General features: G+C 63.9%; 3 protein-coding genes across 3 annotated transcripts; 2 read left to right on the forward strand and 1 right to left on the reverse strand.

Annotated features, from left to right (window-relative positions):
- The first annotated feature begins 289 nt into the window (after positions 1 to 289).
- Positions 290 to 3,039, forward strand: SPATC1 (spermatogenesis and centriole associated 1). Its single transcript, XM_064154328.1, has 6 exons — positions 290 to 334; positions 433 to 730; positions 817 to 972; positions 1,502 to 1,942; positions 2,427 to 2,566; positions 2,682 to 3,039. The coding sequence occupies exons 1-6, from the start codon at positions 290 to 292 to the stop codon at positions 2,994 to 2,996; spliced, it is 1,395 nt and encodes a 464-aa protein (XP_064010398.1). The 3' UTR covers positions 2,997 to 3,039.
- A 1,306-nt stretch (positions 3,040 to 4,345) lies between these two features.
- On the forward strand, positions 4,346 to 11,823 carry LOC135181289 (sphingomyelin phosphodiesterase 5-like). Its single transcript, XM_064154334.1, has 8 exons — positions 4,346 to 4,358; positions 7,032 to 8,023; positions 10,119 to 10,191; positions 10,289 to 10,429; positions 10,514 to 10,603; positions 10,710 to 10,773; positions 11,142 to 11,286; positions 11,639 to 11,823. Exons 1-8 carry the CDS (start codon positions 4,346 to 4,348, stop codon positions 11,732 to 11,734), a joined length of 1,614 nt encoding a protein of 537 aa, XP_064010404.1. The 3' UTR covers positions 11,735 to 11,823.
- Positions 11,824 to 12,508: 685 nt separating this feature from the next.
- OPLAH (5-oxoprolinase, ATP-hydrolysing) lies at positions 12,509 to 26,138 on the reverse strand. The gene is given in 27 exon segments (XM_064154500.1): positions 12,509 to 13,240; positions 13,334 to 13,431; positions 13,925 to 14,085; positions 14,163 to 14,233; positions 14,235 to 14,321; positions 14,891 to 15,040; positions 15,787 to 15,921; positions 16,280 to 16,411; positions 16,493 to 16,677; positions 16,897 to 17,071; positions 17,551 to 17,652; positions 17,728 to 17,888; positions 17,990 to 18,141; positions 18,733 to 18,845; positions 19,135 to 19,273; positions 19,954 to 20,091; positions 20,172 to 20,342; positions 20,982 to 21,094; positions 21,594 to 21,865; positions 21,947 to 22,014; positions 22,477 to 22,615; positions 22,693 to 22,855; positions 23,239 to 23,434; positions 23,519 to 23,642; positions 23,732 to 23,846; positions 24,733 to 24,924; positions 25,907 to 26,138. Coding segments are annotated over 27 exon segments (3,921 nt in total). The 5' UTR covers positions 26,087 to 26,138; the 3' UTR covers positions 12,509 to 13,051.
- Between the last annotated feature and the right edge of the window lie 483 nt (positions 26,139 to 26,621).

Consider the following 26,621-nt stretch of genomic DNA (forward strand, 5'->3'; position numbering starts at 1 on the left):
TCCTCTTGGCCCAATGCTTGGCACAAGAGATCTCAGCCCCACCTGGCTCCAGCCTCCTCTCGGGCACTTGCAGGCAGCCAGAAGCTCTCCCCTCAGCCTCCTTTGCTGCAGGCTCCACATCCCCAGAGCCCTCAGCTGCTCCTCACACCTTCTCCACACCCTTCTTCTCTAGCACTTGGCCTTGGTCAACCTCGTTCCGTTGGCCTTGGCCCATGCATGCAGGCTGGCCAGGCTCCTCTGCAGAGCCTCAAACCCAGCCTCCGAGCCCTCCGGCAGCTCTTCCACCCCCATGCCGGCAGCCGCTCAAACGCCCTCCGCTCGGAGCCCGGACGCGGTGCCGTGTGGTAGGCAGCCGAGCCCTGCGGCGCCAGGCGCGGCAGTGACGCATGGGGCACCCCTTTATGACAGCCCCTGCGAACCACTCGTGCTCAGCGCCCACCCTTGGCAACGCGCCAGTCTCGGCTGGCGTTCGGCGGGCAGATGCTGACTGCGCCCGGCGGTGCCAGCATGGATCCGGTGCCCGGCGAGCGGGCGGCTCTGGTGCTCGCCTCCTACAACCGACTGCGGCACGAGATCCAGGCGCTGGTGGCGGAGAACCGAGAGCTGGCCCGGGTCGTGGGGCAGCTCCGCGGGCAGCGGTATGGCCGTCTGGAACAGCTGGACAGGGGCCCCGCCACCGCGCCCCCCATCATCAATGCCCCCCAAGGGCACTTCCCCTTCCCTAACCCAGGTGGGTGACACTTGAGCGATTCCCCTCTCCCCAACCCGGCCTCGGTGCGGCGGTGCCGGTGCCACAACTCAGCTCTCGCCCCGCAGTGCCCGCGGGCAACTGGCAAACGATGCCGGCGGATCCGAATCTGCTGTACCCGATGCGGGACCAGCACGGCGTGTGGCACCGGATCCTGCCCTCGATGGGCAGCGACATCGGCACCGACATCAGCAGCGGAGTGATAACGCAGAGCAGCGGCAGAAGTACTGCGGGCGCCGGGCTGGGGGGGACCGGGACCAACAGCCGCGGGTGGAGGGGCAGGGGATGAGCCCTATCCCACTTTATCCCACCCTGGGCCACTTTATCTCATCCCTGATTATCCCATTCCATTCTAGCTCGTCCCCGTCCAGTTTATCCCATCACCCCATTGCCATCCCACCCCATCTTCATTCCCATCCCGTTCCATCCAGTTTATTCCATAGTCCTCATCCCATTTGTCCCACCCCATCATCTCCATCCTATCTCACCTCCATCCCATCATCCCATTCCTATCCCAGTACATCCCATCCCCAGCTTGTCTCATCCCCATCTCATTCCATCCAGTTTATCCCACTCCATCTCATCCCATCCCATTTATCCCATCATCCCTATCCTATCTCATTCCCATCACAACTCATCCCATCTCATCCAGTTTATCCCACCCCATTTTTCCTCTCCCATCTCACCATCCCAGTTTATCCCATCCCACTCCACTTCGTTCCAGTTCACCCCATGCCAACCTTATCCCAACAGGCTTCCCGATGGTGCCAAGCCTCTCTGGCTCCTCCCGGTTAACCTCCTACCCCTTCAGCACCTTCGGCTCCACTGGTGGCCGCCCCCCACAGGCGTCATCCCAGATGATCCAGGTGCCACCACAGGACAACTCGGTGCCACCGCAGGATGTGCCGGTGCCACCACAGGACGTCCCGGTGCCTCCACGGGACGTTCCGGTGCCACCGCAGGATGTGCCGGTGCCACCACAAGACGTCCCGGTGCCTCCACAGGATGTTCCGGTGCCACCGCAGGATGCGCCGGTGCCACCTCAGGATCCGTCAGCGTCAGGGCCGCTGGTGCCAGAGATGAGCAGCTTCGGGCTGCGGCTGTCGGATCTTCAGAGCTCGGTCCCTAGGGCGTCCCGCGATACCAGCCGGACGCTGTCTGGCTTGGACCAACCACTCACCTCCACACCGAGAGGTGAGTGCCAGGGCATGGCACTGCTGAGAGCTACAGTGGCATTGCTGTGGCCCCCATGTGCCATGTCCCCATGGCCCACTTTGGTTGTGGGCAAGTGGCATTGGCCACCCTGTGCCAGGGGCCAGTGGGGTGGTGGTGATATGGAGAGGTCATGCTGTGCGTGGGATCACCAGGGTGGTGACTGGTGGTGGGCAAGGGGAGAAGTCATGGCGAGCAGGGCGTCAACAGGGTGGTGGTTGGTAATGGGTATGGGGGGAGTTTGTGGTGCATATGGGATCACTGGGTGGTGGTGCGCATGGGAAGAGCTCATGGTGGGTGTGGGGTCACAAGGGTGGTGGTGGGTACACGGAAAACTCATGGTGGGCACAGGGAAAATTCATGGTGGGCATGGGAAGAGCTCATGGTGGGTATGGCTTCACCGGGGTGGCACCATTGTGTCTGTGCTGCGTCCATGGTCAGTGCCCACTGCCGGCGGCCCTGGCAGGTGCCCAGCAGCAGACATGGGAGCAGCTGGTGGGAGAGGTGGCATTCCAGCTGGACCGCCGCATCCTGGCACGCGTCTTCCCCGACCGCCCCCGGGTCTATGGCTTCACCGTCTCAAATATCCCCGAGAAGATCATGGCGGTGGGTTTGGCACAGGGAGATGGGCATGGTGCCCACTGCACCATGAGTTCCCTCCCATTTGGGCACTGGTGGCTGCAGGGTGCCAGGGATTGACCCGCTGTGGCTCTCCCTGCAGATCAGCCTTGGCGCGGTGCCCGGGGCTGTCGCCGAGCAGTGGGCATCCGCAGCTGCCCAGCGCTACGTGAGCGTCATGAGGCAGCTGCGGGCACTGGGCTACAGCCCCAGCGTGCACCCAGCCTTCGCCGAGTCCCTGGTCAACACCTACGGCATCCTGTCAGACGTTGGCAGGCCTGCCACCAACCGCGACCCTGCCTTCCTGCGCCAAGTGGTGACCGACACGGTGCCAGCCGAGGCGCGGGCGAAGGCCATGGTGCTGCTGGAGTGCCTGGAGGAGCTGGCACGGGATGATGGGCAACCACTCTTCTGTTGAGAGGCCGGGTGGGCGCCAGTGAAAACCAACGCCGGCGCCAATGCTGCCATCATCCATGCCACCGGGACCAGAGCCTGGCATTGGGCAATAAACCTCCTTCTGTGTTCCCACCTTTGTGTCTTGTGGCATTTTCAGTGGCACTGCAGGGACCACCACAGCTGGCCTGGGGACAGCACCGTGATGGGCAGTGCCAGAGCACAGGCAGTGCCAAGGTGGTGGTCGGAGTCATGCCATGGTCAAGACTGGGTTGGTGTCTCACTGTGGCCATCTGGGGCCTCTGGCAGAGGGTACCACTGTCAGGAGCTGCCAGAATGTGACAGTAGAGAGTCTTAGGGATTCAGGGATGGGGGAGCCTGTGGTGGTGGCACCATGGGGGTCCTGGGTGGGGGCACCGATGCGTGTGGGGGCCTGGTGGCAGCAGGAAGGGGAAATGACAGCAGGAAACCAGTCCCGGGGCAGCTGCCCTGGCCGGAACCTCCCACCGCAGTGAGCTGTGCCGAGCCGGGCTGTGCCATGCCGAGCTGTGCCGTGCCGAGCCGGGCTGTGCCATGCCGAGCTGTGCTGTGCCGTGCCGAGCCGGGCTGTGCCATGCCGAGCTGTGCCGTGCCGAGCTATGCTGTGCTGAGTTGTGTCACGCCGAGCTGTGCCAAGGTGAGCCGAGCTGTGCCATGCCGGCAGAGCCCATGCCTCTAGTGTCGGGCACACACAGCAGTGCTCAGGTAGGTGGTGACTGGGGGGGGCATCGCGGACCCCTCCCCCCCACTGTGGTCAGTGCCAGGTGAGGGGATGAGTGAGCCAGCGCCACGGTGCCATGGGGGTGGCGGTCGTGACCCCTCACGGGCCGTGCCCAGCTGCTGCCCGCTCTGGCTGCCCCCGGCATGCCCGCGGCCACGCCGGCAGCTGAGGAGTTACTTCGCCGCCCAAACCGGTCCTGGCAGCTGCCCAGGCAAGGTGCAGCTCGGTCACTGCCACCGGCGCTCAGCGACCCGGCTCGGGGCTGCTGGCACGGCTTGGCACGCAGGTGGGAGCTAGGGGGTTGGTGCCACTCTGCCGCTGTATCCGTTGCCACGCACCCACGGCAGGAATCCCGGCGTGGGGCGGGTGGCAACCGGGCACGGCCGAGGTCACGGCTAATTAGTGCCCGCGCCGCGGTGAGCGGATGTTTGTCACCGCGGGGCCGTGGCATGGCCCTGGGGATGGTGACCGGGAGCTGGCGGTGGCAGTGAGCTGGAGGTAGCCCTAAGGTGAAGGTGGCACTGAGCCGGCACTGGCCCTGAGGTGGCAGCGTGGCCGCAGCAGCAGCCCCACTGAAGAGTCTGCGGTGGCCATTTGCGATGGCCCCCGGTGCCATGGGGCATGGAGGTGAGTGGGGGACACCCGAGGACAAGGGATGTGGCATGGCCACGGGGGGTGGCACAAGCGGTGGTGGCAGGTGGCACCAGCAGGGATCCAGCACTGGCAAGCATCTGGCCGGGACCTGGCACGGGCAGAGAGCCAGGACAGGCAGGGTGCCTGCATGGACAACTCGGGGACTGCCTGGCCCTCAGGGCAGGAGCTGTGCTGGCAACACTGGGCACGGTGCCACTCACCCCCTGGGCACTGGCAGCTACCACCAAAGGTAGGGTCAGGCTGAAAGTGCCTGGCAGTGGGGAGGGATTAGCTGCCACACCCTCTGCATGTATCTGCTGGCAAACATGACCCTTGGGCACCGTGTGCCAGGGCAGAACTGCCAGTGATTCAGGCAGTACCAGCACCATGGGACAATGCCAGTTCCTGCTGCTGGCACCACGGGGCTATGCCAAATTCCTGTTACCAGGGATGTGGAGCAGTGCCAGTTCTTGCTGCCAGTGCCACAGGTCAGTGACAGTGTCTCGAACTACCAGTGCAGACCCCACCAGCCCCACCAGTGCCATGGGATCCATGTGGGCAGCAGCTCCTGGCACTAACCCCTCTGGCTATGGACTTGGCAGGTGGGGAACCCCTGGCACAGCTGTGGTGCCACTGCTGCTCCGGGCACTATGACCTCAGCCTCCTGTGCAGGGCACTCACCTGCTGTGGGTGGCTGGACACTGGTGTGACTGGGAAGTGCCAGGGTCTGGCCTGAGTCACTTGGTGCCACTCACAGGGCGGTGGGGCAGGGGAGTACACCAGGGTGCTGCCATGCCCTGAGCACTATGCCCCATGGTGCCCATTTTGGAACGGCTTCCCCAGGCAGGGGCACCCCAAGGCTTTGATGTGGTGAGTTGCTTGGTGGCCCCACTCGTGTCCCCAGGGCCCCCAGTGCCCCCCCATTCCCAGGGGCTGCAGCGTCCCCTCCATCCCTACCATTCCCAGTGTCCCCAGCCCCCCTCAGTGTCCCACCACTACCAGTGTCCCCAGCATCCCCCGTGAGCCCCAGGGTCCCCACTTGTCCCCAGTGACTCCAGTGTCTCCACTGTCCCAGTGGTGCCAGCATCCCCAGGTGACCTCTAGTGCCCCCAGCAACCCCAGTGCCCAGCATCCCCCAGTGCCCCTCCAGCACCCCAGTGACCCGGGTGACCCTGGCTTTTCCAGCATTTCCAGCATTCCCAGTATTCCCAGGGCAGTTCCAGGCTGGGCGTGGCTGTGATGGCGTGGGGCTGCTGAGTCAGGAAGGTGTGGGGCAGGTGTGAGGCTGCTTTGGGGTCAGTGTGGGGCAGGAGCACATAGGTGTGGGGTTGGTGTGGAGCCTGTGCCAGGTCAGTGTGGGGCTGTTTTGGGGTCAGTGTGGGGCATATGTGGGGGCAGAGGTGAGGCAGGAGCTGGTTTGGGATTGTTGTGGGGCAGGAGCAGGTAGAAGTGAGGCTAGAGCTCTTTTGGGATCACTGTGGGGCAGCTGTGGGGCATGCGTGGGGCAGGTACAAGTGGGGCAGGAGCACAGAGAAGCAGGGCAGGAGTGGGACTGGTTTGGGGTTCACTGCAGGGCAGGGTCAGGCAGAAGCAGGGCAGCTGTGGGGCAGGAGTGGGACTGGTTTGGGGTTCACTGCAGGGCAGGGTCAGGCAGAAGCAGGGCAGCTGTGGGGCAGGAGTGGGACTGGTTTGGGGTTCACTGCAGGGCAGGGTCAGGCAGAAGCAGGGCAGCTGTGGGGCAGGAGTGGGACTGGTTTGGGGTTCACTGCAGGGCAGGGGCAGACAGAAGCAGGGCAGTTGTGGGGCAGGAGTGGGACTGGTTTGGGGTTCACTGCAGGGCAGGGGCAGACAGAAGCTGGGCAGCTGTGGGGCAGGAGTGGGACTAGTTTGGGGTTCACTGCAGGGCAGGGTCAGACAGCAGTGGGGCAGGTGTGGAGCAGGAGTGGGACTGGTTTGGGGTTCACTGCAGGGCAGGGGCAGACAGCAGTGGGGCAGAGGCGGGCAGGAGCGGGACTGGTTTGGAGTCATTGAGGGACAGGAGCATGACAGGGGCAGACAGCAGTGGGGCAGAGGCGGGCAGGAGTGGGGCAGCTGTGGGGCAGGCTGTGCGGTGCCGGCGCCGGGAGGTGCCGGGGAGGAGCCGGTCGGTGGCCAGGGGCCATGGAACCCGCCGGGCCAGGCTGTCCGGTGGTGGCGTCCCCGGAGCTGGGCGCCGTGACTCTGGCAGCTGTCGGGGACGTGGTGCTGGGAAGGGGACGCAGCTCTGAGACCCCGAGCCCAGTGAGGTGAGGGGGTGGCCGTGGGGTGGGTGTGGGGTGGCCGTGGGGTGGACGCCACAGAAGGTGGCACACGGGCAAAGGGCCAGACTCCAGCTACTGGAAGTGCTGTGGGAGACACCACCAGGGCCCACGGTATGGAGTGGCTCTGGGAACCTCGTGGTGACCCTGTGGGACACAGCGTGGGGGTGGCAGCCCTGCTTTGGCTGTGCCAACCGCCCCCCCCGCACCATGGCAGCGCTTCTGCTGCAGCACAGCTGCCAACGCGGGGGCTGCTCCCGGGGACGTTCCCACGGCGGCAGCTGGGCCGCAGTGGCCTCAGTGGCTCTGTGTGGGGGGGTCCCGCTCCTGTCCCCTCCGTCCCCACCGACCCCGCATCTCTCTCCCACAGGTGGTGCCGACGACGGTGCTGAAGCCTCCAGGCAGGAGGAGGGGGGCGTTGCCATCCCCCTGAACCCCCTGCCCAGTGCCGCAGCCCCTCAGGACTCCCCGGGCATGGCGCTGCCACAGTCACCGTTCCGCTACCGGGCGCTGGCAGCTCTGGAGGTGGTGGCCGAGGGGCTGCTGGCACCTGAGTACTGGGCCCTCAACCATCTCCTGGACCTGCAGCCCACCACAGCCGAGCGCAGGCAGCAGCAGCAGAGGCAGTGCGGGCGGTGCTGCGGCTGTGCCAGGCAGGCGGTGGTGGCTGTGGCCTGTGCCACGTTGCTGCTGCTCTGGCTGCCCGTGGGCGCGCTGGGGCTGCTGCTCTGGCTGCCGCTGCAGGCTGCCCGGCGACCCTTCGCCTACCAGTACACGGCGGGCACAGCGCCAGCGCAGCCCTGGGACCTCCGCCAGCGCCGAACCTTCACCTTCCTCAGTGCCAACGTCTGCCTGCTGCCCAGCGGCCTGGCCAAGTTCAGCAACCTGGGCCAGACCCCCCAGCGCGCTGCCTACATTGCCCGACACCTGGCACCGACCTCACCGGAGCCCGCCGGCGACCGCGCCAGCCTAGTTGAGGCGTGGCATGGTGATGCCAACAGCTACGGTGGCACCCTTGGCGCCGCAGGCCGGGCCAGCAGCGTGGTGGTGGAGATGCCTTCGATGGTGGAGCCGGGGCCACTGGTGCTGTCTGAGCGCTTCCCAGCTGATGCCGACTTCGTGTGCCTGCAGGAGGTGTTCGACCCCACGGCCACCGCTGTCCTGCGCCGGCGCCTGGCGGGCACCTTCCCGCACCTGCTGTGGGACGTGGGTGCCCGAGGCCTGCGGCACGGGGGGCTGCGGGTGCTGGGCAGCGGCCTGCTCCTGGCCAGCCGGTACCCGCTGCTGGCCGCCGGCTACCACTGCTTCCCCAACGGCGCCGGCGAGGACGCGCTGGCGGCCAAGGGGCTGCTGATGGCCCAGGTGAGCCGGGGCACCCCAAAACCCAGCGCCGGGGTGGCAGGTGATGGATTTGGCCTGGTTTGGGTGGATTTTGATGGATTTGGCCAAATTGGTTGGGTTTTGGTGAATTTGCCCCAAAGATTTGCCTGGGGTTTGCTGAATTCGGCTGAACTGGGCTGGGGTTTGCTGACTTTTGCCTAGTTCGGGTGCAGTTTGCTGAATTGGGCCAGAATTTTGCTGGAGACTTCTCTGAATCTGGCCTGATTTGTCTGGGGGTTGATTATTTAGGCAAAAAATTGAATTGACTGAATTTTGAAGAGTTGGGGAAAACTTCGGGGGATTTTGCCAAATTTGCTCCAAAATTTGGTGGGATTTGCTTATTTTAGTCCAGAATTTGGATTGATTTGGCTCAAATTTGGCTGAGTGTTGATGAGTTCGAGTAAACGTGGCAGGGTTTCATCAAATCTGGCTTAAGTTTGTTGCATTTTGCTGCAATTGGTGGCTTTTCTTGCCGTATTTTGTATGTTTGGGTCAGATTTCTATGGATTTTATCTCATTTGACAAGATTTGGCTGAATCTGGCCTGATTTTGTGGCATGTTCCTGAGTTTGCTCAGAACTTTTGGCTGAGTTTTGCTGGATCTGGCTGAGTTTTGCTGGGTTTGGCTGAGTTTTGCTGGATCTGGCTGAGTTTTGCTAGATTTGACTGAATTTGGATGAATTTGGCTGGGTTTTGTCAAACTTGGCCACAACTTTGCTGGATTTCACTGAGTTGGACTGACTTTGGCAAGGTACATCAACTTTGGCTTGGTTTTGCTGCATTTTTCTGCACTTGGCAGCATTTTTGTCCATATTTTGAACATTTGGTGCACATTTCCATGGATTTTATCAAATTGGACCAGATGTGGCCAAATTTGGTCTGGTTTTGTGGCATATTGCTGAATTTGGTCGGAGCCTTTGCTGCATTGTGCTGGATGTGGCTGATTTTCCTGGATTGCTTAAGTGCATTTAACTGAGTTTTGATGAATTTTGCTGGATTAGGCAGGATTTGGATGGATTTGGCTGGATGCTTTTCCACATTTCCCTGAATTTAGCCAGACTTTGTCAAATCTGTCCATCCTCGAATGGAATGTGCAGTGAATTAACCAGAATCTGGCTGACTTTTGCTGGGGTTCATTGAATTTATTCAGATTTGGTGGGGCTTGGCTGGACTTTTGCCAGACTCCATTGAATCTGACCAGGTTTTGCTGGATTTTTCTGGATCTAGTTGGATTTATTTGCTGAATTTAACTGGATTTGGCTGAATCTGGCTAGATTTGGGCTGCATTTGGCTGGATTTCACTGAATTTGGAGTCGTTCAACTTTTTCTGCATTTCTTTAAGCTTGGCCAGATTTTGAAGGATTTGGCTCTGTTTGTTGACCAAATTTTGCTGGATCTGTCCAGAATCAATGGGATTTGGCCAGATTGTTGCTAGATTTCTCTGAATTTGTCCAGATTTTGTTGTGTTTTCTTGGATTTGGCTCAATTTATTTGCCAAACTTTGCCGTATTTAACTGGATTTGTCTAGATTTGGTGGGGTTTGGCCAGCTGTGCCTTTATTTATTTGCCAATTTCTCTTGGGTTTGGCCATATTTCACTGGATTTCTCTGAGTTTGTCTGGATTTCTTTTATCTTGGGCAGATTTGGTGGGATTTGGATGGATTCTCCCCAGATTTCATTCAATTCAGGTGGATTTTGCAGGATTTGCCTCAATTTATTTGCCAAATTTTGCTGGGGATTTGTTGGGGTTTGGCCATATTTTGGCCACGTTTCTTTGGTTTTGTTTGGCTGTTGCTGTGTTTTCCTGGATTTGGCTCAGTTTGTCTGGCAAATGCTACTGGCTTTGGCCAGGTTCTGGTGGGTTTGGCTGAACGCTGATGGATTGCTCTGATTTTGGCCAGATTTGGTGGGCTTTGGCTGTGTCTTTTCCCAGTTTCCCTGAATTCAACTAGGTTCTGCCGGACTGGGCTGATTTGATTTGCTGATTTCCCCCAGATTTGGCCGGATATGGCCAGATTTGGCCAGATTTCCCCGGGTGACCTTAGCCTGGCACCACTGACGCTGCTGTGCCCCTGCAGGTGCTGCTGGGCCGGGCACGAGGGCAGCGGCTGGTTGGGTACCTGGCCTGCACCCACCTCCAGGCTCCCGCAGGTGAGAGGGCACCCTCAAACCCCCCCAGCCCCAAGCCCACCCAGCCGCTGGCAGGGCAGTCTGGGCAGTGTCAGTGACGCTGCTGGTGTCCCCCCAGCCGACGCCGCCATCCGTGAGGAGCAGCTGACGCTGATGCTGCGCTGGCTGCACCAGTTCCGCCAGGCGGAGCAGCTGGACGGGGACCTGGTGGCCTTCGACGTCCTCTGTGGGGACCTCAACTTCGACAACTGCTCCTCAGGTGAGGACTGGTGCACACACGGTGGAGACACTGGGGGCTGGTGACAGGGGTGGCGGTGGCAGAGACCTGTGCCTGTCCCTGCAGGTGATGCTCTCAACCAGCGGCACCAGCTCTTCCAGACCTACCAGGACCCTTGCCGACGCGCGCCGGGGCAGGACCAGCCCTGGGCCATAGGTGGGAGCTGCCTCCCCCCCCCGACCCGTGACACCCTCCCTGACACGTGTCGTCTCCTCCCCCAATGCCACTATTGTCCCCATCACTGTCCCCATCCCCATCAAAGGGACCCTGCTCAACTACCTGAAGATCTACGAGGAGCCTGTGTCCACCCCGGAGAAGATGAAGAGGTGACAGGCTCAGGGACATGTGCGTGGGGGCACAGGGCTGGGGACGGGGGTTGTACACACAGAGGTGGGGGACATGAAAAGGGGGTCCCATGGGAAATGTCCTCCACACCCTGGGATGGGGAGGTGCAGGGAGGGGAGGATGCCAGGGTGGGGGTCCCTGTGTCCTCATGCCACCATGTCCCCGTGTCCCCGTGTTCCCTTGTCACCACATCCGTGCACTACCATGACCCTGTGTCACCATAAACCCACGCCATCATGTCCCCATCCCAACCCATCCCCATGCCACACGTCCCTGTGCCCCCGCATTCCCACGCTACCGCATCCCTGTGCCACCTCGCCCCGTGCCATCGCGCTGTCCCCTCCTTCAGGACGCTGTCGCAGCCTGGTGGCCGCCGCCAGTTCTTGGCAGCCCCGATCCTGCCCTCGAGTGACCCGGACCCGGCGGCTGGCGACGAGTGGCAGGGCCGGCGCGTGGACTACGTCCTGCACCACGCAGGCACCTCGCTGCGCACTGTGAGTGCCCCACGACCCTCCTGGCCCCCAGTGCCCCCCGTGTTTCTCGTGTTCCCAGGGTCCCCCGTGTCCCTGGTGTCCCCTATGTCTCCCCATGCATTCCCCAGCCCTCATGACCCCTGTGTCCACCATACCCCCCAGATCCCCTGCATCCCCCCGTCCCTTATGCTCATGTCTCCAGTGTCCCTTGTGTCCTCTGTGACTCCTGTGTCCCCACAACCCCCATGTCTCACTGTTCTTTGTGTTCCCAGTATCCCCTCATGCCTCCTTGTGCCCTCCGTGTCCCCAGTGTCACCCATGTCCCCTGTGTCCCCTCACGTTCTCCTGTCCCCTGACGGCTGCTGTCCCTCAGGAGGCGGTCGAGGTCTCCTTCATCACCCAGCTGGCCACACGCTCTGACCACCTGCCTGTGGCCCTTCGCCTGCGCCTGGCCCCTGACATCCCCTGAGCCACCTGGCACCAACCCTGGCACTGCCGCTGGCACAGGAACTGGCACCAGCAACCACCACAGGAACTGCCACTGGCACTGCTACAGGAACTGGCACCACCACTGCCACCTGCACAGGAACTGGCACTAGCACAATGCAGGGGCTCATGCAAGGGGTGCTGGCATCCCACAGGCCATGAGACTGGTGTGGAACATGGTGGGGCTGCCACAGTGAGGGGCTGGTGCACTGGCACCACCCTGGATGCCATGGTGGGTGGTTTGGCATTGGTCTGGCACTTGTCAGGCATTAGTCCATGCAGGCCAGCACTGGTGGATCTGGTCTGACAGCAGTCCAGCAGTGAGCTGGCACTGGTCTGGCAGTAGTCAGGTATTGGTCCAGCAGTGATCCAAGAGTGATCTGGCTGTGAGCCAGCACCGATCTGCCACTGGTCTGGCACCGGTGACACCAGCAGTGGCTTTGGCCAGCAGAGCACAATAAAGTCTGGAGCCCACTGGGTGGCTCTGTGCCAAGCTGGCCACTCTCTGCCCTCAGCTTGTCCCTGGCTATGTCACCTTGGCCACCAAGAGATGGGGGGACCCCTGGAGCTGTCCATGGGGACAGATCTATGGATGCTTGGACATGACTCCATGGAGACACTTGGGATAATCTTCACGGAGCCCTCCCAAGACCAAGCCCCAGTCCATTCCCTGAGGTCTCCTGGGCTCCCTGGGTATTCCCTGGCTCAGGGGTGGCCTGACTGGGACCCCCACCCCCAAACACACCCTAGGCAGGAAGGAACCCCAAAGGGTCTTTATTGGAAGGCACCAAGCTGGGGAGATGTGGGACAGGGGTAGGGGACAGAACTCCCCTCTCAGGGCTGCCCCACAGTGAGGTCCCCTCTGCCTTAGAAGGACAGGGCTGAGAGGGAGAGGCTGCCCCACAGCCTAGAGCTGGGAGTGCAGTTGTGGGGGCTGCCCCATAGCCTAGAGCCAGGAGTGGAGTTGGGGGCTGGGGGCTGCCCCACAGCCTAGAGCTGGGAGTGGAGTTGGGGGGCTGGGGGCTGCCCCATAGCCTAGAGCCAGGAGTGGAGTTGGGGGGCTGCCCCATAGCCTAGAGCCAGGAGTTGAGTTGAGGGGCTGGGGGCTGCCCCACAGCCTAGAGCTGGGAGTGAGAGGACTGCCCCATGGGGTGTAGGTACCTTGGGTTGGGGGGGCTGCCCCACAGGGTGTGCATTGGGGGTGGGGGGGTACCCCGTGGCCTGCAGGTGCTAGGGGTTGGGGGGCTACCCTGTAGGGTCCCTTTAGCTGTGGAGCCCCACACCCGGGGTGCAGAGCCCTTCAAACAGCCTCCTGTGCCCGCCGGTACTCAAAGACGCTGCCACGCTCGACAAAGCTCTGAGGTGCCCGCGGCTGTGCTGCCAGCTTGGGGGCACCGCTGCCACCGCCACCAGTGCCACCATCACTGGTGTCACCGTCACCAGGGGTCCCAAAGCCACCCCCACCGGGAGTCAGCAGGCGGAAGATGTCCTGTGGTGAGCAGAGGATGGGAGTCATGGAGTGCCGGGGGCATACCGGGGGTGGCTGCGGGGCACCGGTAGGTTCCCGTGCCACGGTGCTCACCCCTGGCTTCACAGGCACCGAGGTCTTGCCACCCAGGTTGATGATTCGGCCGTCACGGAGCAGCAGCAAGTTGAGTCCTGGAGCACCTGGGCTGCCCCCTGTGGGGTGTGGGGTGGGTCATGGGGGGCAGTGGGAGGGCACTGGGAAGTGATGGGGGACCATGGGGGATCATGGCGGGTGACGAGGGGTCACGGAGGGCACTGCGGGTCCACAGGGGTCAGAGAGGAAACTGGGGGGTGATGGGGTGAGCTGAGGGGCACTGAAGGGAACTGGGAAGAACTGGAGGGCACTGGGGACCATGGTGGGGCCATGGGAACCACGGGATGTGATGGGGGACGATGGGGACCATGGAGAGGAGTGAGGCATCATGAAGGGTGCTGGGGCTCCATAGGGGGCAGAGAGGGCACTGGGGAGCATTGGGGTCCCAGGTGGGGGTTGCAGGAGGGGGTCCCCACTGCCCCCTGGGGCCATAGAGTGGCCACGTTTGGTGCTGGCTCAGCACCAACACCGCGCCCCTGGGGGCTGCAGAGGGTGGCCGGGGCCGCGGCGGGGGCTGGGGGTCTCTGGCGACGCCGGGGGGTGCCCACTCACCGCGGAGGCCGTAGGGGGGCCGCGCTCGGCGCTCGCTCAGCACGGCCAGCTCCAGCGGCTCCCGGAACAGCAGCTCCCGCACCACGCCATCGCCCCCCCGCTGCCGCCCGGCGCCCCCCGACCCCCGGCGCAGCTCGAAGCGCTGCAGCACCACAGGGTACCTGGGGCGGGGGGCACGCGGGGGTCACTCCGGGGGTCCCACCGACCCCCCCCTCCCTCCCCGCAGGCCCCTACCCACCGCAGCTCCAGGATCTCGGGGTCGGTGATGCGGGTGTTGGTCATGTGGCTGTGCACGCCGCTGCGACCCCCCCCAGTGCGGGCCGGCCCCCGCACCCCCCGCCACCGTCTCGTAGTAGCCCCCCCGGGACGAGCCGAAGGTGACGTTGTTCATGCAGCCCTGAGGGCAGGGCGCGGGGGACATAGGCACCGACAGTGGGGTTTGACACCCCCTTACCCCAGACACCCCCACACACACACCCTAAGGACCCCGACCCCCTGCCCCCAGTTCACAGCAGCCCCCACTCGCAGCACCACAAGGCTCTCTAGCACCCTGAGACCCCCAGCTCCTGAGGACTCCTGACCCCCAACTCCTGGGTCCCATGGCACCATAAGACCTCCACCTCCTGGCACCCCTTAAGCCCCAGCTCTTGAGACCCCAGACCCCCAGCACTCCTAAACTCCAGGGACTTCTAACCCCCCAGGACCCCCAACCCCTGGGACCTCTGACTCCCTTGAGACCCCCCAAGAACAGTCCAGACCCCAAGCACCCCCCACTCCCAGAACCCCCCAACCCCCAGGACCCTCAGCCCCTGGAACCTAGCACCCTGGACCTCCAAGAACCCCAATCCCCAGCACCCCTGACCCCTGGGACCCCCACCCCCTGGAACCTTGGCACTGCAGCCCCCCAGTGCCGTGGGCCCTCCAGGCCCGGGACCCCGGGACCCCTGTGCTCCCCCCAGGTCCTACCTGGGAGGCGGCACAGACCCCAAAGGCTCTGAAGATGACGTCGACCACACGCTGGGAGGTGAGGACATTGCCCCCCACCACGGCAGCCTCGGGGGAGGGGTCCAGGATGGAGCCCTTGGGGATCAGCACCCGCACCGGAGCCAGGCAGCCCTGGGAGGCAGGGAGCTGTCACCGCCCGGCTCTGCCACACGCCAGCAGCTCCCTGGGACCACCCCGTGGATGCTGCTCCACACCAGCTGCGCCCCAAGAACCCCTCTGGACCTTGCCCTGCAGGAGCAGGGGCTCGGGGCCCACCCCCCCACAGGACTGGGTACCCAGGACCACTCCCATCTTCCAGCAGTCCACGGGGTCCCAAAATCTGGGGGTCCCACAGACGTGGGTGCAGCCTACAACCCTGGGGGGTGGGGGAGTGTCTCCCAGCCCTGAGTTGCCCCGGCTGGGGGTTGCACAATGGGGGTGTCCTGGAGATCTCAGAGCCTGGAGACCCCATAGTCCAGGGGTGCCCCAGCTGGGGGTCCCACAGCCCTGGCAGGGTCTCACAGCTGGAGGGTCCCATAGTGGAGGGCTCCTGGAGATCCCTTAACCAGAAGTCCTCACCAATAGAGGGTCCCACATCCCTGGGATGTCCCAGCTGGGGGTCTCACAGCCCTGGGGTGCCTCATTTAGGGGTCCCACAGCCCTGGTCAGTGTCCCACAGTTGGCAGGGTCCCACAGTAAGGAGGTCCTGGAGATCCCATAACCAAAAGACCCAACCAATGGAGAGTCCCACAGCCTGGGGTGCCCCAGTTGGGGGGTCCCACAGCTCAGGTGAGGATCTCACAGTCCTGTGAGGTCTCTTCCAACCCTGATGATACTATGATATGATACTATGGTGGGGGGCAGGGTACATGTCTCACCTGGTTGAGGGGAATGTCCTGTCCCACCATGCAGCGCAGGCAGTAGATGAGGGCAGAGAGGGTGATGGCACGGGGGGCATTGCAGTTGCCATAAACCTCTGTCCCCGTGCCTGAGAAGTCAAAGGTGGCATTGCCCTGGTGGTGGTAGGAACAGCAGTGGGGCATGGGGACACCATTTGTGTCCCCACTGTCCTCGCCATGGCCCCACCAGCCCTGCCGTGGTCATGGTCACAGCCATGGCAGGGCTGGTGGGGCCACAGCAAGGACAGTGGGTGCATGCTGTGGACATCAGGGGTGTGATGAGATCACAGTGGGCATGATGGGCACATGGTGGAGATGATGAGCGCACAGCGAGGAAACAGTGGGGATGATGGGGACTTGGTGGGGGATGCCAGGGATGAAGTGAGGGCATGGTGGGCATGGAAGGGACACAGTGAGGATGCAGTGGGGATATCAGAGGCCGTCTCTGGAGCGGGGGTGATACCCCACTCACCTCCTGGGGGTCCACCTGCACCCGCAGCCGGATGGGTGTCCCATCATCCATGAAGTCCTCGGCCTCCACCGCCGTGCCCCAGTGTGCGGCAAAGTCCTTCAGCATCTCCCTGACGGCCACCTCGGCGTTGGCCTGGGGACATGGTGGTGTCACAGTGGGGCTGGGGGTGCCAAGGGGAGTCCTGGGGTGGCCCCAAGGGGGGGTAGGTCGCACCTGGATGTGGGCCATATAGGCCTGGACGACAGGCAGCCCGTGGTGGCGGATGAGCTCTGTCACCAGCTGGATGCCCTTCTGGTTGGCGGCCACCTGTGCCCGCAGGTCTGAGAGGTTGTCCTGCAGGTTCCTGCTCCCGCTGCAGCCTGGGACACGGCCCGGGGCCAGCAGCGCCTCTGTCACGGCTGTAGGGACAGTGAGAGCAGGTGGTCACACCTCTGCCCTGCCAGCACCAGACTGTCCTCACCATCTGCACCACGTCCTCACCATCTGCACCACATCCTCACCATCCGCACCGAGCCCTCATCATGTTCTCACCTTGTCCCCACCACATCCCTGCTAATCCCCACCACGTCCTCGCCATCCCCGCCACAGCCACCACCACGTCCCCAGCACAGGCTCACCCTCCTCCTGGAAGACTCCATCCTTCACCAGTTTGAAGGACACGAAGACGGCGCCTTCCTCACGCAGCGCCTTGGAGTGGGGTGGCATGGAGCCGGGTGTGATGCCCCCGATGTCGGCGTGGTGCCCACGGCTGGCCACGAAGAACACGGGCTTGGGGACACCTGGCCAGAAGACCTGGGGATAACCCAGCACTGAGAACCGGGCTGATGGGGTCCTGCATCTTGGGGTGCCTTAGGGGCTTCTGCACCTCGAGGTTCTCAGCAGCTTCTTAGAGTCCCACCAGCTTCTTGGGCTCCTTACCAGATCCCCATGATCCCACCAGCTCCTCACCAGATCCCCGTGATTCCACCAGCTCCCTACCTGATCCCCACAGTCTCACCAGCTCCTCAGGGTCCTCACCAGCTCTCCTGGGCCCCACCAGCTCTTTGGGGTCCCCACCAGATTCTCAGAATCCCACCAGCTCTTTGGGGTCCCCACCAGCTCCCCATGGGCTCACCACCTCCTTGGGGTTCCAACATCTCCCTGGGGTCCTGCCAGCTCCCTAATCTCTCCACCACCTCCCCAGGGCCCCACCAATGACCTGGAGTCCTCCTAGCTCCTCAGATGGGGTTCCTGCAGCTTGGGGTGCCCAGGGGTGGGTGTCCCACACTCACGGGGGTGATGACAGTGAGGTCAGGGAGGTGGCTGCCTCCTGCACAGGGGTGGTTGCTCAGGATGACATCCCCCTCATGAAGGTCTTCACCCAGGTTCTGGATCTGTCAGGGCACCAGGGAGGCGTCAGCAAGCCCTGGGTTGGGGTTGGGCTAGAGGGCCACTAGGGGGGGCCCCACCTGGAACTGGACGGTCTCCTGCATGGCCCCCAGGTGGACTGGGATGTGGGGGGCGTTGGACACCAGCCCCCCGTCCGGCCCGAAGAGTGCGCAGGAGAAGTCCAACCTCTCCTTGATGTTGGTGGAGATGGCTGTGCGCTGCAGGATGCGGCCCATCTGCTCTGCAGGGCGGGGGGCACGCAGGGACACCCTCAGCACAGGCACCCCCCCACCCCGGACCCCTGCCCCCAGACCCATCCCCTGCTCGCCACCCTGGCCCCACCTGCGATGCTCATGAAGCGGTGGGAGAAGATGGAGAGCTGGACGGGGTCCAGATGGGGGCCCACAGCCTGGGGGGGTCCTGAGCCCACATCGATGGAGATGTCACCGAAGGAGGTGAGGCTGGCGGTGCAGCCTGGCTCTACCACGATGGTGCTGGTGGTGCCACCAGGACATGGAGAAGTGCAGACTTACTTGGGGTCCCACCAGCTCCCCAGGGTCCCCTTCAGCTCTTTGAGGTCCCTCCAGCTCCTTGGGCTCCTCGCCCTATGACCCCTGGCAGTTCCTCAGGATCCTCCCCAGTTTCCCAGGGTCACCAGCAGCTCCCTGGAGTTCACACCAGGGCCCTAGGGTCCTTACGATCTACTCAGGGTCCCACCAGGTCCCCAAGGTCCCCATCAGCTCCTCAGGGTTCTCACCAAGGCCCTAGGGTCCTCACGAGCTTCTCAGGGTTCTCACCAGGTCCCCAAGATCCCCATCAGCTCCTCAGGGTTCCACCAGGGCCCCAGGGTCCAGATCAGCTTCCTGGGGCCCTTACCACTACACTAGGGTCCTCGTCAGTTCTTCAGGGTCCCCACCAGCTCCTCGGGGTCCTACTGTCACCCTGGGGTCTCTATCAGCAGCTAGGGCTCCTGCTGTCACCCCACCATCTCCATCAGCTCTCTGGGATCCTACAAGATCCTTAGGGTCCCCACCAGCATGCTCCTAGGGTCTCACCATCACCCTGGGTCCCTCTGGTGCCCCCACCTGTTCTGGTCAATGAGGATGGCAGGGCCAGGGATGGTGTGGTCACAGGCCAGGTCCTGCAGCAGGAACACAGGGGTCTCCAGGTACCCCCCCTCGAAGTAGCACTGGGTCACCTGAGGGACCAGCCCCACAGCAGGTCATGGCCAATGTCCCTTGTGGTCCCTCCCCAGAGTCCCCCGGTCTCTTCCAGCCTCCACTGGGTCTTGTGTCCCCACTATCTCCTTGGGCTCCTGCTGTCCCCCTGGGGTCCCCACCATCTGCCTTGGGGTCCTGATGTCACCTTGCAGTCCCTGCCAGCTCCTTGAGGTCTCACCATTCCCCTAGGGTCCCTCTCCCACCTCCCTCGGGGTCCCACTGTCACAGCAGGTGATGCCCAGTCCCTCCCAGTCTCCCCAGTCCGACCGTCTCCACGCGGGGTGGTTTCCCACTGGGTGCCAGGGGGGTCTCGCAGCGGATGCCGCTGGTGCCAGTGCCCCGCACCCGGACATCATCCACCAGCACTGGGCGCTGCGGGATGGTGAAGCCAAACTCCAGCTGGTATCTGCGGGAGGCACGTGGTGAGTGGGCACTGCAGACCCCCGGCCATGGTCTGGTAGGGTCAGGATGGGGGTCATGGTGCCAGGATAGGGGTGATGGGGCTTGGGGTCATGGTGCCAAGATGGCAGTGGGAATAATGGCGCCAGAATTGGGGCACTGGGACAAGGATCATGGCACCATGGTGAGGGTCACAGTGCCAGGATGGGGGTCATGGTGTCGTGGTCATGGTGGGTGCTGGGTCACCGTGCTGGGATGCGGATGATGGTGCCAGGGTAGGATTGTGGTGCCAGGGTGAGAGTCATGGTGTCATGCTGGGTACAGTAGTGCCAGAATCAGGACTGTGGCACTGGCAACAGGGATAGTGGGTACTGCTGATGAGGACAGTGGTGCCAGGATATGGGTTACAACACTGGGAAGTGGGATGGCACTGCCAGGATGAGGACTGTGGCACAGTACTGGGAAGGAGTATGGTGGTCCCAAGACAGATGGCAGCACCAGGGTAAGGGTGGTGGTGTTAGTAAGGGGATCACAGTGCCAACATGGGGATCACAACACAGAAAAGCAGGATGGCAGTGCCAGAATGAGGATGGTGGTGCCAGGACAGGGATGGCAATGGCAGAAGGATGGTAGTGCTAGGAGGTGGATCAGAGCACTGGTACAGGGGCTGGCAGTGCCAGGACGAACCTGCTGGTGAAGGCAGCGTGGAAGTCACCAGCACGGCAGGAGCTGGCAGTGGGTGGGTGCCCCTTGGCAGAGCACATCAGGGCGCAGTCGGTGCCCTCGTAGCGCAGGTGCAGGAAGGCTTCCGTGTGGATCTGCTCCCTGTGCATGGTCCTGTCAGTGCTGGGGGGGGCCCAACCCGTGCCCATCCCAGTGCCCATCCCGGTGCCCCCTGTGCTCACCCAGTGAAGCCCTGTGCCTGCAGTGCCTCCTGGCATTGGCGCTCCAGCACGGCGATGCGTTCATCCAGCTGGGCAAAGGCAGCTGGCTCATAGCGGAGGGCACAGGGGGTCTGTGCCTCGTGTACCACATCTGCCAGTGCCAGCCCGTAGGCTGACAGGACCCCACTGTACCTGTGCCATGGCAAAGCCAGATGGTGCCAGCACTGCCACTGCACCCTGACCCACCCAGTGCCAAGCTGTAGGCTGGCACCATGCCACTGTACCTGTGCCATGGCCATGCCAGCTGCTGCCAGCACTACCACTACACCCCAACCCACCCAGCACCAGCCTGTAGGCAAGCAGCACCCTGCTGTACCTGTGCCATGGCCATGCCACCTGATGCCAGTGCTGCCACTGCACCCCCACCCACCCACAGGGACATCCACAGGGCTGGTGACAATAAAGACCCACAGACCCCACGCCCAGGGGCACCCCCAGACCCAGCACCCTGGGGAACCACCAAAATCAGCACCCAGGAGCACCTCCCAAACCTGTGCCCATTGGCATACCCCAGACTCATTACCCAGGGCACTCCCCAAGCCACCCATGAGTGCCCCCAGACCCCATCCCTATGGGCACTCCGCTAACCCCACACCCACAGGTATGCCCAGACCCATCACCCAGGGGCACCTCTAAACCCAGCACCCAGACAACCCCTCTCAGTGGTGCCAGAAGAGGGGCAGCAGAGCAGTGGAACCCCAGGTGAGGCCCCTCCATGTACCACCAGCCCAGTGTCCCCAGCCCCCTGCCAGTGCCCCCAGCAGCACCCACTTGTGGATAAAGACGCGGGCCATGCCCAGGGCACGGGCAATGGCACAGGCGTGCTGCCCGCCCGCGCCCCCAAAGCAGGCCAGCACGTGGTGGGCGGTGTCATGGCCCCGAGCCTAGAAGGGGGCATATTGCCGGGTGATGACACTGGCACCCATGGGACACACCCCACCCTGGCCTGAGGCCACCCTTGGGGTCCCCACCAGTCCCCCAGGGTCCCCCCAGCAGCTTGGGCATTCCACTACCCTGGGGTCCTATTACAACTTTGGTGGTCCCTGCCAGGTCCTCAGGGTCTTCCCCTCACTATGGGGTCAAGCTGGTCCTTCGGGGGTCCCTGCCAGCTCCTTGGGGTCCTGCTGTCACTATGGGGGTCTTCATCATCTCTCTGGGGTCCTGCTGGCAGCCTGGGGGAGCCCTGACAGCTTCTTGAGGTCCTGCTGGAACTTGGGGTCCTTTCATCACCTTGGGAGTCCCTCCCAGTTCCTTAGGGTACTTCAGACACCTGGAGAACCACACCACCCCCCTGTGGTTCTACTGCCACCCTCAGGTCCCTGCCACCTTTCTGGGGTCCCACTATCACCCTGTGGTCCCCTCCACCCTCTGGTGCCACCCAACCTGTGTCAGGGCGCGGATGGGCCGGCACATGGCCTCGTTGGCCACCCGCACAAAGCCCATGGCCACCTCCTCCACCGAGAGCGGCTGTGGCGTGGCAGCAGCGTTGGCACTGGCATGGAAGGTGTGGATGGTGGCAGCCAGCTCGCGGAAGGCCCTTGCCGCCGCCTCGCGGCACAGTGGCTGGTCCTCACCCGGCCCAAAGATGCGCGGGAAGAACTCGGGCAGCAGGCGGCCCAGGCACAGATTGGCATCGGTGACGGTCAGCGGGCCCCCTGCGTCCGCATGGGCACAGTGAGGGTGCTGGCACCATGCCGGCACCCGCTGGTACCACACTGGCGCACGCTGGCACTCACCTTTGCGGTAGCAGGCTGGGCCGGGGTGAGCACCTGCTGACTCAGGGCCGACCACGTAGAGCCCGGACCTGGAGGGGAGAAGCTGGTGGAAGCAGGAGGAACCCGGCTGTGCCATGGCCAAGCTGGGCCCAGGCTCTGCCAAGCTCCGCTGTGTCCTGCTGGGGCACTCATGAGCGTTCAGGGCATCCCCACCCACCACAGTCTGGGTTTGGAAGGGAGATGCCAGTGGGAGCAGCAGGGTTTCAGCTGTGCTATGACCTGGTTCCACTAAGTTCCCTTATCACACACCCATCACAACTGAGCCATGCCCAGGCTGTGCCAAGCCCCACCATGCCCTGCTGGCACAACCATGAGCACTGGGTACTGCCCATCCACCATGAAGAGCCTGGAGCTGGAGGGAAGATGCCAGCAGAAGCAGCAGAGTCTTGACTCTGCCAAGCCACCCATGATGTTCAACCCAGCCATAGGCTCTGCCAAGGCCCACCACACCTTTCTGGGACACCCATGGGTGCCAGGTGCCCCCCACCCACCTGAAGAAGAGGCGGGAGCCCCCCCCAGCCGCCACGGTGTTGATGTCGAGCTGCGGTGCCTGGATGCTGATGCCAGCAGTGGTGGCCTCGAAGACGTGCTCGTAGGCACCCGCAAAGCGGCTGACATCCGTCGAGGTCCCTGGGGAGGGGGCAGCTGAGCCCTGCTGGCACCTCTGCCCACCGTGCCCCCCACCCTACCCCCCCCGCCCCGCTCACCTCCCATGTCGAAGCCGATGACGGGCTGGCCATGGGCACGGGGGGTGGTGACAGCGTAGCCAACCACGCCGCCCGCCGGGCCCGACAGGATGGCACGGGCACCGCTGAAGTGCTGCATGGGCGTCAGGCCCCCGTCCGAGCGCATGAACAGCACCGGCACCTCCTGCGGGCACGGGGTTGGCACCCAGGGATGGGCACACGGGATGGGTGCACACAGGGGTTCCGACGGGATGGGGACCCATCAGGGATTCCAGTAGGATGGGTACCCATGGGTGGTCACGATAGGATGGGTGCCCATGGTGGATCCTGGCAGAGTGGGTGCCCACTGGGATTCCAATGGGATGGGTGCCCATGGGGTTTCCAGTGGGAGGGTGCCCATGGTGTGTCCTAGCAGGGTGCCCATAGGAATCACAACACGATGTGTTCCTATCAGGAGGAGTCCCAGGGGCATGGGTGCCAATGGGAACGGGGTTGCAGCAGCGTGGGCACCACAGGCGGGGTTCCTGGGGGGCTGGGCACCATGGGGGTGCCGCCGGGCACACTGACCTGCAGCTGGTGGGTGAAGCCGGCGCGGAAGCTGCGCAGGTAGCGGTGGATGCAGGGAGTGAGGTAGGCATCTGCACAGGCTGTGTACCCACGTGGCACTGCCCGCACCATGCCTGCCACCGCCGATGACAGCGACACGTGCTGAAAGCCCAGCTCCCGTGCCAGCGCCCCGACTTGCTCCTCATGCCCAGGCCAGCTGCCGTCGGGAACACACACACGTGGTGTGGGTTTGACTGTGTCCCCACCACCCCACTGTGCCCCCGTGCCCCCTGGCACTCACGCGTAGGAGTGCAGCAGCAGCACGGCCAGGCTGGTGATGCCCCGCGCCAGCACCCGCTCCAGCTCCTGTCGCAGCGCTGCCAGGTCCAGAGGGCGCTGCACCTGCAGGGCACCTCCAGTCGAGCCTGCGGACAAGCCAGGGAGTGACAGTGAGGGGATCGCCAGGGTCGTCCCTGTGCCCCCCCCGCCATGCCATGGCAGTGGCAGTGCCCACCTTGCAGCAGTGGCATGGCTTCGGTGCCCGGTAGCTGGCAGCAGGGCTGGTGCGGAATGAGCCGCTCGTCCACCTCGATCACCTCCTCGTACAGCACCTCTGGCACTGCCACCTCCTGCAGTGGCACGGGAACGTCACTCGGGGAGCCAGCAAGCAGCCCCTGTCATGCCATCTGCCTGGGGACACGGTGGCCTCGCTGCCGCTGGCTCCCAGCCGTCCGCGGGCACTGGCACATGGCCGAGGTTGGCACCAGGCCGTGGCCAGGACCCAGCGGCACTCACGGGACGCAGTGCCTGGGATCTGGTGACTTCCCGCTGCCACCCGCGCCAAGGACATCGGTGACGGGCAGAGGACACAGGGCTGGGCCCCACCGAGCCCGGCCGGTGCAGGGCACACGGGCATGCAACCCCCCCCCGCCGTCTGGGGTACACAGGGAAATGCCAGCCCGAGCTGGCACCACGTGGGTCATCTGGGGATGCAGTGCCCCCAGCCTGGGCAGTCACGGGAACGCAGTGCCAGCCCGGGTCCAGGCAGTGTGGGTCACGAGGACATGCCACCACAGCACGCGACAGTGCGGGGCAGGGAGATGTGCCACTCTGAGCCCGGGTGGTGTGGGTCACAGGGGCACACCACCACAGCATGGCACAGTGTGGGTCACAGCAACATGCCGTCCCAACCCCAGACAGAGTGGCTCACAAGGATACGTCACCACAGCATGGCACAGTGTGGTCACAGGGATTTGCCACCACAGCACAGCATGGCACAGTGTGGGTCACAGGGACATGCCACCACAATATGGCACAGTATGGGCCACAAGGATGTGCCATCTTCATCCTGGACACTGTGGGTCACTGGGATGTGTCACCCTGATCTCAGATGTTGCAAGTCACGGAGCTGTGCCACCCCAACCCCAGATGGCATGGGCCATACGGAGCTGCCACTTCAACCCCAGGCCAGTCAGCAGGTGCCATGGTGGTGGCAGTGCTGGTGCCAGGCCTCACCAGGTCGAAGATGTGGGGCCTGGCCTGGCTGCCAATGTGCAGGAGGTCGCGGAAGCCACGGGTCACCAGCAGTGCCAGGCGCTCGCCCTGGCGCTCCAGCAGTGCGTTGGTGGCCACCGTGGTGCCCATGCGGATCCATTCGATGCCAGAGGTGTCCAGGGGCTGGTCCCGCGGCACTGGCACCCCTGTCTCCTGCCAGCACCGCAGGCATCAGCCTCATGGCCACCATGGCCCCCCAGCCCCACCCCAGACTTCCAGCTCCACCACAGCCCCTCAGCCCCATGGATCCACCACGGCCCCCCAGCCCCACCCCAGACTTCCAGCTCCACCACAGCCCCTCAGCCCCATATGGCTCCATGGCAGGCCCCCAGCTCTGGCTCCAGCACATCCCCTCAGCCCACAGCTCCACCATGGGACCCCAGCCCCATGACCCCACTACAGCCCCTCAGCCCTGTGGCTTCATCATGGACCCCCAACCCCACCAGAGACCCTCAACCCCATAGACCTACCGTGGTCCCCTATCCCTGTGGCCTCACTACAGACCCCCAGACCCACCAGAGACCCTCAGCCACAAGCCCCCACCATGGATCTCTGGCCCCACAGCTCCACTATGGACTCCCAGCCCCACTGTGGATCCTCAGCCCCACCACAGACCCCCAGCCCCATGACACCCCTGTCTCAAGGTCAGCACCAGGGCGGGGGTACTGGGGTATGTCGGACACTGTGGGGATCTTGGGGTGGGGGACATCTTGGACAGGATCCTGTGGGAGGCATCTCAGTGGGAGGGTCCTGGAGCTGTCCTGAGGGTGCCCGGGGTCAGGGGTTCCAGGAGGAGATCCTGGGGGAGGATTCTGAGGAGGGTCCCGGGTCAGAGTCCCCGGGAGAGTGGGCGGGAAGGGGGGAGGGAGTGCCCCAGAAGGGAGGGTCCCGGGGCAGGGAATCAGCAGCGCTTGCGTGTCCCAGGGGAGGGTTCCCACGGGCTCCCGGGAGGGGTCCTGGGGCTGCTCCCGGGGAGTCTCAGCAGGGTCCAAGCAGTCCCGAGGGTGTCCCGGGAGTTCTGGGAAGGTCCCAGCTGTCTCGGGGTGTCCCAGGGGAGTCTCAGCGATGTCCTGGGGAGGTCTCGGGAGTCCCGGAAGGGTCCCGGAGGCGTCCCGGGGATGGCCGGTAGCCGCACCTCCTCCAGGACGCGGCGGATGCCCTCGGTGGGGGCGTCATCGTAAGCGGGGTCCTCGGAGAGCAGCTTGAGAACGCGGACGCGGCCGCCGGGGCACCGGGCAAAGACGTCGGTGAAGGTCCCGCCGCGATCGATGGCAAACTGGAACCCGCTGGGAACCGGCGCAGCCGCCGCCGCCATAGGTGGACCGGACTGGACCGGACGGGTCGGAACGGGGTCGAACGGTGCGGTGCGGTCCGGTCCTGCTCGGTCCGGCAGTGTGCGGTACCGCTCGGTATGGTACTGTATGACCCGGTACGTCACCGGACGGCTCGGAACGACCCGGCACGGCTCGGTATGACCCAGTACGGTACCGCAGGGCTTGTTCAGCTCAGTTGGCCTCGGTCCTGTGCCGATAGGCCCCCGCCGCTCCCGTTTCTTCCGCCGCTCCTGCCGGGACAGCGCCAAGCAGCAGCCCCCGAGGGGCGGGACCTGAGTGGGGGGCGTTGTCTGAGGGGGCGGAGCCACATGGATGTGGGGCGGGGCCTCGGGGCGCGATTGGAGTCAGGGGGCGGGGCCTGTGGGACAGGCTGGTAGGTGGTGGTAGGCTATGAGCTGTTACTGGGGGGCACTCCCAAGGCACTACGGGGGCTGGGGAGGCACCAGAGTGGCACTGGGGCGTGCTGGGAGGAGCCGAGGGGCCGCTGTGAGGCGCTGGCGCCTTCCCGTTAGGCAA

The sequence above is a fragment of the Pogoniulus pusillus genome, chromosome 14 (assembly GCF_015220805.1).
Source record: "Pogoniulus pusillus isolate bPogPus1 chromosome 14, bPogPus1.pri, whole genome shotgun sequence".
In the NCBI taxonomy this organism is placed as follows: domain Eukaryota; kingdom Metazoa; phylum Chordata; class Aves; order Piciformes; family Lybiidae; genus Pogoniulus; species Pogoniulus pusillus.